The sequence below is a fragment of the Oratosquilla oratoria genome, chromosome 2 (genome assembly GCF_046742065.1).
Source record: "Oratosquilla oratoria isolate Oo_2021 chromosome 2, ASM4674206v1, whole genome shotgun sequence".
NCBI classification, from domain to species: Eukaryota; Metazoa; Arthropoda; class Malacostraca; order Stomatopoda; family Squillidae; genus Oratosquilla; species Oratosquilla oratoria.
The window spans coordinates 43,225,301-43,237,648 of record NC_134778.1 but is presented as its reverse complement, the minus strand read 5'-3'; the positions used below and the strand labels follow the sequence as shown (position 1 = coordinate 43,237,648).

At 38.9% G+C, this 12,348-nt stretch overlaps 1 protein-coding gene across 1 annotated transcript in view; it reads left to right on the top strand.

Moving 5' to 3' along the window:
- The first annotated feature begins 1,475 nt into the window (after window positions 1–1,475).
- The window catches only part of LOC143038619 (rabankyrin-5), a 107,326-nt gene continuing 96,453 nt past the window's right edge, over window positions 1,476–12,348 (top strand). The window contains exon 1 of the mRNA XM_076208078.1: window positions 1,476–1,909. Coding sequence (XP_076064193.1) covers window positions 1,696–1,909 — 214 coding nt within the window. The 5' untranslated portion in view covers window positions 1,476–1,695. The remainder of the gene's footprint in view (window positions 1,910–12,348) is intronic.

Here is a 12,348-nt window from a genome sequence, read left to right as displayed (position 1 = left end):
ATGGCTCAACGATGATCGTTCTTGACTCAACGATGATCGTCCACGGCTTAACGATGATCGTCCACGGCTCAACGATGATCCTCCACGGCTCAACTAAGATCGTCCACGGCTCAACGATGATCATTCTTTACTCAACGATGATCGTCCGCGGCTCAACGATGATCGTCCATGGCTCAACGATGATCGTCCACGGCTCAACGATGATCGTCCATGGCATGTAACATTTTCAAAATGTGTCACTTTTGAAATGGTTAAATCTTTATTATCGTCCACGCCTTAACGATGATCGTCCACGGCTCAACGATGATCGTCCACGGATCAACGATGATCGCCCATGGCCTAACGATGATCGTCCATGGCTCAACGATGATCGTCCACGGCTCAACTATGATCGTCCACGGCTCAACGATGATCATTCTTGACTCAACGATGATCATTCTTGACTCAACGATGATCGTCCACGGCTCAACGATGATCGTTCTTGACTTTCTTGACTCAACCATGATCGTCCACTTATCAACGATGATCGTCCATGGCATGTAACATTTTTAAAATGTGTCACTTATGAAATGGTTTAATTTTGTATATATATAGATATAGTATATAAAATGAAAGTAATTTCTTTGATTAATAATTTTATGGGCCACAGAAAAATTCGGGGTTAAAAGTGGGCCATGAGCTAAAAAAGGTTAAGAAACACTGCTCTAGTCGGTATAGTCGAGCGAAGAACACTTCCTAATCTATCCCAAAAATTCCTCATCAAATTGAATGCTTGCGCACGCGTTTTGGTGTCTGATTTGACTTGAATCATGTGTTGGACTTGTAATCGACAGCTATTGCCCTCCAGAATGAGAGGGCAATACAATTTGTCCACCAGAGTTGGAGTGCCGGCTCGTAGTGCAGCGATACTGAACTAGTGATCGAGAACGGTACCAGTGCACCGTCGAGCCGCGCGTGTATGTGTGTGTGCATGCGTGTGTGTTTCTGAGACCGTCTTCTGTGTGACTTTTCTATTCTAACGTAACCTGCTCTTTCCCAAAATCCTACGACCCTCTCCCCCTCACAATAGGGAACTTCTCCGTTCACGTCGCTCTCATAGTTATTCCAGCACGATTGTACTCAACAAACAGTTCTCACTGTACCAGAACGTATCAAGCTACCCGTCGTGATGAAGCAGTTCGACTTCCCCCAGGGAGGTAAGCCTATCCTGCATCGGAGCAGTAAAGCTGAAATTGCACCGATAATATACAGGCGACGTCAAATCAACTTGTACTTAATCTCTTTTATAATGCATGCTGGATAAAGTGATGATAAAAGGTTGTAAATGTGTGTCGTTGCCAGTAGCAGCTTATTTTCTGGAGCTGGCCCGTTACCAGCGATGACGCGGAATTTGAAACTCGAGACACCTCCCCATGATTATCTATAGATAACACAAATACGACTGCATTCAAACCATTTTGCATCTTGATACGACCGGAAGGCTCAAACCCTTGCAGTATTTTACTCGGTTAAGGTGTCTTAATCAATTTGTCACCAAATGATTTCATTGACCTGTGGAAAGCCTTCACTGGTGAAAAAGTTATAATCTTGATGAACACTTAAAATACTTAACGCAAATATTTTGTTCTACTCGCCGGTATACGGTTTTATGCACACAAGAGGACCCGTCAATAGTAAAAGGTTTAATAATCGAATATGTCAAAATTCTACGGCGTAAATAGAAGTGGAAACAGACATTCTAATAATTCAGGTAAGCCCTTGTATAGGCTTCCTGTTTTGATAAAACGTGGAAGACGGAAACAAGAAAGAAGACATAGAAGAGGGCAATGGTTAGTGACTATAACCCGATCCCATATGGCCGAACTGAAGGCTCAATATCTTCGCATGTTTAGTGACCACTTCGTTCATGGTTAGTACATATACTTTTTAAATGATTAATTGTTAAAGAAAGGAATAGTATACACCAAAATGTACTATCATACAAACGTAAGCATATTCAGGAAATGGAATTAACCACCATGCCAGCGGGACGTAGCATTGTCTCGGCGCAATAAACATAGATTGAAGTAATAAATTATTTTTCCTTTAGGGTTACCAACCATGTATTGGGAGAGGTTGAGATAAGCAACTCGCAGGGCCGTCCCAAGCTATTATGAGGCCCAAAGCAGGATTTATTTTGGTGTTCCCTGATTGCCACCACCACCGGTGCTTAACTATTAATTGTGCCTCACTAACACACACACCCAATATAATTTACAGCATTCAGTTACCTTACATTACACTGGCGTCATATCGGATATTTTTTTGAGAATATAGAGTAGCAAATTCACAAAATGCTGCAGTATTAAATCCACTTTAAAATCTCAGAGTGACTTATTGTGTGGCACATTGAACATTTGCTATTAGATACGGTTGATCACCGAATTGGGTGGATGTATGATGCCATTATACCATTGTTAGCATCATACATCCTGCTAATTCGGTGGTCAACTGAAGCTGTAGAAGCCACTCACACTAATGTATTTATACTATGGGATGCATATATGTGATGTGTACGTGAAGTGGGTATTGAAAGCATGTATGTACGGTTGTTTGTCGCGTGCACACTAGGGGCCTCCGTTACAAGAATCGAAAGGCATTCGTTAGCAGCTGCCAATTTTCATTTTGTGAACTAAATGCAAATTACATCAAACGTATTTCATACCAATGAATTCCAACAAGGAGAGGAGGGAAGGTTGCGCAGTCGTGTTCTAAATTGGGTTTCAAGAATGTTTATTTACCAATTTCAATTACTTTAATATTTTTCAAGCGCTCTTGGGGGCTCGAAGCAGCCGCTTAATTCTCTTATGCCTTGGGCCGGTACTGACAGCTCGGTTGCCATTTATAGACCACATTGGGAGCCTACATGGTAACATAGTCGAAGAAACTAGAGAAATTACACAAAATTAATTCTGGTTCGCAAAATTTATAAATGTATTTAGCCTACTTGAGAGCATATAATGCTTACTTCTACTGTTTACTGTTTCAAGTTTTACAAATATGTTTTTTGTATAACTGTTTTAGTTCATGATAATTTCTCCTTTTATCCAGTATTTAACCTCTGCCAGTTCGGATCATAATACGTACGACAAGAAATATGAATTGCAGTAGTGTTTGATCGCTGTTTACTTGTAGTGTAGTGTACTGAATATTAGTCATTTCTCTCTTCTGGTCCCGGCCTCTTCTTCCCCTTTTGTCCTGGCCGACAGGATTTTTTCCTTCTCTTCCGATGATTCTTCTGTCAAGGGTTCCGGCCAGCGAATACCCAGAGCAGTTTGTCCAGATATCTCGAGTAAGTTATTCCAGATGCTTGAACCACCTTAATTATGGGACCACTCCACAACTCAATGAATGTGTCTACTATAAAACACTCCATTTTATCATTGTAAGAGGACCACAATGGAAGTAAGCTTCATATGCTTTATTGTGTTATCCTCGCAATTTTATATATTGTATTCTATATATGTGTATTTTATTGCCAGTAGATTCAATCCAATCCAATTTCTCTACCCATAATTGTAACTGAGAGGACTGTTGTTGCTTGTCTTCATTGCACTTCTGAACTGACCTATGTAGAGGTTGACACAGGTTTTAGGTCATGAGTTAAAGAATTTTCTCTTCCAGTTCCTGCATAGTTTCTTTTTCTCATACCTCGTAATTTCTGCAATTCATATTGTTTGGAGTTAAAATATGAAATTATAACAATTCTTCCATCTATATTACTCTTGTAAACTTTTTTCTAATAGTATATTTTTTACGGTTTTTCGAAGGTATGATAGTTCAAGGGGTACAGTGAACTCTAATAGGTCTGACAAAATTTTGACATTTTACATTTTCTATGTTTCTGTATATGCCACACGATGATTTGTGCTTGTTCTCACTAAACAGCATAAAATATAATTATAAAAAAAAAAAAACAATAACCCAATAAGAAGTACCGGGGTATTTGCCCATGCTGACTGCATGGTAACATGCAGCCAATAGACTACTTTACGTACTATTTGGGGGCGTCCCCACGGACCAGAGCACATATCATTCATCTGTGTTAAATATATCTACTTATAAAGGGATTGTGATATTTTTGTACTACTACAGTCCCTCTTTTATGCTATTCCATTGAACCTATACTTTGCCACTGCTATGATTTTACTTCTTCCTGATCCCACTGTGGTTGGAGAAAAATGCCACCGTGTATCGTCAAAGGCGGCAAATGGGACGGGGTGACGAGACCAGGGATCCCCAACTCTGTATTTTCCTCTCACGAAATCTCCAGGCATAAGAGGATCTGGGAAGAGGACTCCAATCAGAACCCTTCTAATTGAGGTCATTAAATGTGTGTGGTTCTGTTACGAATGAGGGTAAAAAGGAAGAGGTAGGCAGTTTGTGAGAAGGAAGATGGATAAGTCAGTGTCAAGTGAAACTAAGTTAAAAGGGAGGGATGGGTTGGAGTTTGGGAGTATGATGGAGAGGGTGTTAGGAGTGATGAGTGAATGAGGGAGAAGAGTGGCCATGTTGGTAGGTGATGAGGTAGGAAAGTGCGCAGTGGAAACGTCTTCAATGATAATGTGGGCGAAGATGAAATTGTGATGGCAAATATGAGTGAGAAAAGTGAAGAGGAGAGGAAGGCATTATTGGAATTATTCAAATAAAGGTGCAGAAAGTTTGAGGAGTAATGTAAACGTAGTGTTATTGGGGGATCTCGATAGGACATAAGCCAATAGATGGAATAATAGGGACGGGGTGACGGATAAAAATATAGATGAAAGATGATGATGGAGATTTACTTAGGAAGAAAGTTGATAATAGCAAACAAAAAGCCAAAGAAGAGAAACACACATATATTTACATGGGGAAGGGTGACGGAGGGAAGGATGTCTGATAGGTTATTAATAGTCTTGGTACCCAAAAGGAGCATTGGGAGAGTTATAGATGTAATTTTGTCAGGGGAAAGAGCAGGGTATGTTAGATATTTGGCTGGTGGAAGGGAAATTGATAGAGAATGAAAAGGGAGGGAGTTAAAAAAATGTTTAGATTAGATAAATCAGATAAAAAAGATAAAGATAAATAATACCAGGAGCTGAGAGAATTGTGGCGGGTGATGAAGTATAGGGGGAACAGGAGTAAAAGAATAATGGGTATGTTTCAAGAAGGAAGGGATAAAATGGAAAAGGTGCTATGTGGGATGAGGAGGATGGAAGGGAAAAGAAAGAGGCAATAAATGGTGTGATGAAAAAGTGAAGACGGTGGTGAAAGAAGATTGAACTTATGAGGATTGGCAGACGTAAACACAAGATGGGGGATGAAAATAGATCAGAAGTATAAATCCAGTGGCTAATTTTGTAGCTTTGTTTCAACTAGCATCAAACGTTTCTATTCAACCAAGATGAACCTGTGTACAAGGGTTTGTTGATAAAGAGGAGTGATTTGTAGAGACAAATTTATTGAGTTGTGGAGTGGTACTATGATTAAAGATGTCTGGACAAACTGCTCAGACTATTCGCTGGCCGAAACTCTTGAGAGAAAATCATTGAAGAGAAGGAAATAAAATCCGGCCGGCTAGAACCAGAAAGGAGGGGAAAGAGGCCAGGACAAGGGGGAAAAAGAAGCCGGGACCAGAAGAGGGGGGAAAAGAGGAGGGGACCAAAAGTGAAGAAAAAGAGGACTGCCGAAACCGGAGAAGGAAAAGATGACCAGCCGAGTGAGAAGTGTGTGAACGAATGGACAGGAGGCCGGATGGCCGGAAAATGTATGAACAAACAGGATGCCAGCCTACTGTGAAATATATAAACAGATAAGAGGCCGGTCAGGCGGGAAGATCTTTCTCTTCATTAGTGCATATCGAACAAGTATGTACTTTCTCTTCATCTGGAACAGTTGTATTATCTGAAATACTCTACTTATCTTCCCCTTACCACCTTTACTTCCATTAACATCTGTCTATCAGCACCCTTTACATTTTTCTCTCTACCTGACTAACCCTCTCACTCCTTTCTTTTCCTTTCATTTTTTTTTATTATTTCTAAAATTCTTCGTCAAAATCCTGTCTCATTTTACATCTACTCTCCTCATTACCTCCTTTTTTACGTTTTATTTCTCTCTTCTTCTTGTATCTTCCGTATGTTTCCCTAGTTCTACCTTGCAGCCAATCCTCATATGCTTACTTCTCTTCTACTACCACCTTCACCTCTTCACCCCGCACTACACTACCCCTCCTTCTGTTCCCTACCATCTTCCTCGTCCCACATACCAACTTTGTGTAGTTTATAACTTATTCCTTGAAACATACCCATTCTATTCCTACTACTGCTTCCCCCTATCCCACCTCACCCCACCCCCTGCACCTTTCTCGGCTTCTCCTGACATTCTTACTTTTTACCTTTCTTGTTCAATTCATTTATTCTCAAAATTTTTATATCTCCACTTTTCCTCTATTCTTCATTTTCTTTCCACCAAACAAATTATCTGACACTCCCCTACTCTTTCCACAAACATCTAGAACTCTTTCATTCCTCCTTTTGGATACCACAACATAATCCATTAACGCCCTTCTCTCCACCATCATTTCCCATGTATACTTATCCTTGGCTCTTTTCTCAAACACGGTGTCTGCCATCATCTCCCTTTCTAAACACATATCCAGCATCGTTTCTCCACTAGAATTCTTACATGGCTTCCCAAACCTTCCTACTAATCCAACTCTAACGCTGAAATCCAACACCAATACATTTACATTCCCTCTCCATTTTTTATCACTACTGGGACAGTATGCACCTATAAAAATTCACTTCTCCCTTCCCAATTTCACAGCTTATGTTGTCCTTTGCCACTCCTTCCCTGCCTCATTTTGTCATCACTGACAACGCCCTCCCCACCATACTCCAGAATGCAAGTTCACTCCTCCCTTTCAGCTTGATTTCACTTAATGCTAACATATCCGTTTTCTGCATCACAAATAAAGCGCCAATCTTTTCCCTTCTACTGTCATATTTTGTACAAATACGCATATATGACCCGATTACTAGAGTTCTGGTTGGAGTACTCCTCTCAGAGTCTTTTGCATTTACTTTCCGTAGGAGGAACGTACAGAAAACATGATCCCTAATCTCATCACTCCGTCCCACCTAGTATTTTTTTGTTCAATACCCATAGGAAACACAGTGGCAGAATTCTTTTCCTCTACCATAGGGGGGGGGCGTCCAGAAGAGGTAGTCATAGAAGTGGTAAAGGACATATTTAAGGGAACAGCATAATAGAGGGACAGCTATCGTACAAAAGTATCATAGTTCCTCTATGAATAGATATTTTTAATCGCCGTCTGATAAAATAACAAAGACAGAATGGGAAGTGTACTCAAAGGCTAATGCATTCCCAGCTGACTTAGACACTACAGACACTTCAAACGCTACAGAAATAGTGTGTATATATATATATATATATATATGCTTATATGAAGTGGATGAGAAGAAATATATATATATATATATATACATATTCGTATACAGTATATATATATATATATATATATTATATATATATATATATATATATATATATTATATATATACATATATATATTATGGGAAAGGTGGAGGGGGAAACACGGGTCTTTATCTGAATATCGAGTTTATTCCTGACCGGTTTCGCTTACAATAGCTTCTTCAGAGGAGTGTTATTCTGGGTCGAAGTTGGCGGTGTATATAGTGAGCCAGGCCCACGTTCCCTCCTTGCGGAGTGGTTGGTGGCTGGTTCCAGTATAACACGTCAAACAGCATCGGTATAACATATATAATATAATATAATACAATAATAATGATATAATGATAATATAACATAATATGATATATGACATAATATACAATATGATATAATATATTATACTATATTACAATATAATAACATAATAATAATCAGCATTGATACAGAATGCATATATCAATAAAATCATAATAAGAATAAAATACATGATTTTTGATCAATTGAAATATATATGAAAATAAATGTCACCGTTATGTTTTGTCATTGTAGAAAATCCCCGTGTTATGTCGGAGCTGTCCCGGGGCGTCTTTCTATAACTGCATATTTTGTCCACTTTATGTCTCCTACTTTTTTGTTTATGTTGGGATTGGTAGCTATGTGTAATGCTTCAACTGTTCCAGTATGACACGTCAAACAGCATTGGTATAACATATATAATATAATATAATATAATATAATGATAATATGATCATATAACATGATATAGGTTATAATATACAATATAATATAATATATTATATTATATTACAATATGATAACATAATGATAATAATTAGCATCGATACAGGATTCATAAATCAGTAAAATTATAATAAGAATAAAATACATGATTTTTGATCAATGAATATATATATGAAAATAAATGTCAACGTGATGTTTTGTCATTGCATAAAATCCCCGTATTATGTCGGATTTTATACAATGACAAAACATCACGGTGACATTTATTTTCATATATATTTTCATTTATGAAAAATCATGTATTTTATTCTTATAATTTTACTGATATATGCATTCTGTATCGATGCTTACTATTTTTATGTTATGTTATCATATTGTGATATATTATGATATATTATATCATATTGTATATTATGTCATATATCATGTTATATTATTGTTATATTATTATTATTATATTGTATTATATATGTTATACCGATGCTGTTTGACGTGTTATACTGGAACAGTTGAAGTATTACACATAACTACCAAACCCAACATAAACCAAAAAGTAGGAGACATAAAGTGGACAGAATACACGGCGAAATATGCAGCTATAGAAAGACGCCCCAGGACAGCTCCGACATAACACGGGGATTTTATACAATGACAAAACATCACGATGACATTTCTTTTCATTTATCTTAATAAATCATAAGTTTCTCCAACTATTTTGTTGACATGTATGTCTGGTGTCATGTCGTTTGAGATAATTACTCCTAGGTTCTTTTTTTATTTTACTTTTATAACTTCCTTTGTTCCAATTTTATATTAACCCGAGATTCTATTTTTGTTTTTTCCAAATTCCATTATACTACATTTCTTAATGTTGAAATTCACTATATTCTTTTTACTCCATTTCCAGACTTTGTCCAGGTCTTCTTGAAAAGATTTGCAATCTTCCTCTGGACTTACTCTCTTTAATAGTTTCGCATCATCTGCAAAGAAGTTCATTTAACATTCCACGCTTTCATCCATGTCATTTATATAAACAGCAAACATTATAGTGTGTGTGTGTGTGTGTGTGTGTGTGTGTGTGTGTGTGTGTGTGTGTGTGTGTGTGTGTGTACGTAGAATTAAATACGACAGCATTATTGAAATCATTGATTTTCTTCCGTAAAATTTCTAATGCTCTAATTAAACTTTTTGCATTAGGGGGATGGACAAACACCAGATCACCTAATGTAGCCATACATTATATCGACGTTTCGTCCTGAAGGGACCATCTTCAGAGATCAAACTTGAAACAATGAATTACCAAATGGTAAAAAATAACCAGTGTAAATAACACTTTTTCAACCAGAGTAACAACGTTAGAGTACGATGTTGGATGCTTACAATACTGAATGTGCACCCACGCCATGTTACTCTCTGCTTATATACTTTGCTAACCTCACTTGCCTGGGGATGTACCCCACGGTGGTGCCGCTATTAAGGTTAGGTATTTTGGGATTTGAAGATGTCCCCTTAAGGACGAAAAATCAATATAATGCATGGCTATACTAGGTGATCTGGTGTTTGCCCATTCCCCAAATGCAAGAGGTTTAGTTAGAGTATTAGAAAAATTAAGGAATAAAATTAATAACAGCAATAATGCTGTCGCGTTTAATTCTACGTGCATACAAGGGTATCTGTTCCCATACTACACCAGTATTACCTTACCTTATGTTACCTTAGGGTTGATTCACACTATCGGTCCGGTCGCGCTATGCTCCGGTTCTGAGGTATTCACACTATCGGTCCGGTCGCGCTCCGCTCTCGGTTCTGAGGTATTCACACTATCGGTCCGCTCTCGTTCCCGTCATCCCCCCTCCCTCGACACCAGTAGAAGTCTTACCATCAGTTACGAAGGATGTGTGACTTTTCTGACGCCGAGTTGGCAATAATCGCTATTGCACTTGATGAAGAAGAAGGAAAACAAAATAGCAAAAAGAAAGAAATTGTGGGTTCATCCTATGTTGCAAGATAGGAAGACTGAAGGAGAATTTCATACTCTGTATCCTCGTCTTATTGATGATGAGAGTAAATTCCACAGCTATTTCAGAATGAACAAAGGAACATTTGAGAAAATACTATCCAAAATTGAGGATGACCTGAAATGTACCAGAAGATGCTGCACTTCCTGGCACTGATGTGCTTGCACCATACGTTATAGTGGGAGATGCGGCTTACCCGCTGAAGAGAAATTTGATGAGGCCCTACCCAGGTTCACAGACTGAACATAAGGTAGAGAAGAGGATTTTTAATTATAGATTATCTAGAGCCAGGAGGATAGTTGAGTGCACATTTGGTATTCTAGTGCAAACCTTCAGAATATATTTAAGGAAACTTAAAGCTATGCCTTCTAACGCTAATGCAATCATTACAACAACATGCATACTTCACAATCTGATACACCCAAATGCTGTTGCATTACCAGATACTCTTGTCATGCCTCCATCAAACACAGTACGTCCAATGAGAGGAAGAGGGGGAAATGCTACAAAGGAGGCTTTTGGCGTGAGAGAAACACTGAAAGATTATTTCAGCTCGCCAACTGGTTCAATGCCTTGGCAAAATGATGAAATATAAGTAGACAAACAAACTTGTGTAGGAATATTTGTTGAGTGAGCTAAGGAGATGCATTTCCGCAGTGGATAATAGGCTGTTATTATACATATGGAATTTCTTTCTTCGGTTAATAATGTGTATTTTTTCTCTCTCATTACCTTGGCAATATAAGTATGCAAACATTATTGTATAGGAAAACTGTTTAGTGAGGATAGGAAATGCATTTCCACAGTGGACATTAGGCTATTGTATGGAATTTCTTACCTTCACAACCCAGCTGCCTGCTTATTTCAACACAGCTTCTTCTTTTCGCCACGTTATCACTGTAGTGCAGCGAAGTCAGGTCGTACAGCTCTGGTTTACCTTTTGACTAATTCTATTAGCATTTCATCTGAATCCACAAAATTAAAGTAAGTTTTGTAGGTTATATTTTATTCAGTTGGTGCTTATGCATATCCTAGCTGTACGCATTGTCATTGTATCAGTGATAAATAAAAAGAAAACGTATTTTTATCATTTTTCTAACTTTCTCATGATCCCATTGTGGTGTTTTCTTTGGATTATCCATGGTTTGGTAGGACAGAAGGTAACACTACTTGCTTATATGAAGGCTGAATCTCGACTGGAGTGGAGCAGGAGGAGCAGGACCGTGGCAACTGAGTTCACACTGGCGCTCACGGTCCGGTCTCGCTCCAGTAAAAATATCTTTTGACGGAACCGTGACCGGAGCGAAACCGGAGCGGGAGCGCCAGTGTGAATGCTTCCATTGAAATTAATGAGACAATATTGGACCGGACCGTGAGCGGATCGGGAGCGGACCGCGACCGGACCGATAGTGTGAATCAAGCCTTATGGAGGTCTCAGCGAATACGTTTCAGCTACGGGATCTGCCGCTGCTTCCTCCCTGGCCGTGCTGCCTCCAGTGAAGTGGTATACGATGTTTCAGCTTGTCGTAGTGGGGCCACATATTACTATAGGATGGTGTGGGAGGTGTGTCTTCAATTTCTTGCATGAAGGCATACAGCCGTCTTTGAATATTTCCACTGGTGTTCTTCAGGTGGTTGGGGAGACTATTGAAGAGCTTGGTAGCCGCTCTGGTGAAGGAGTTTGCGCGGGGAGATATGGTGCTCCTTATGCTGCTGGTTATTCCTTCAATATAGCAATATCTCCCTCTCGTCCTCTCTTGGCTGAGTGTCACTATAATCTTAGGGACGTGACCCTCCAAAATTTTCCACGTGTGAATAGTCAGGTACCGTTTTCTGCGCCTTTGGAGTGAATTGAGTTTGAGGTGCTTGAGCCTGTCCCAGTAATTCATACCTTTTATACAATCTTGCTGGTGAAGGTTCTTTGGACACTCAAGTTTGTCTATCTCGCCTATGCTGTTTGGGTTCCACAGTTGGAAACAGTATTCAAGTTTAGTTAGTACCAGGGTTTTCCGCAATGTAATCATGCAATCTTCTTCTCTTGATGTAAATTTTCTGAGGATCCAACCTGACAATT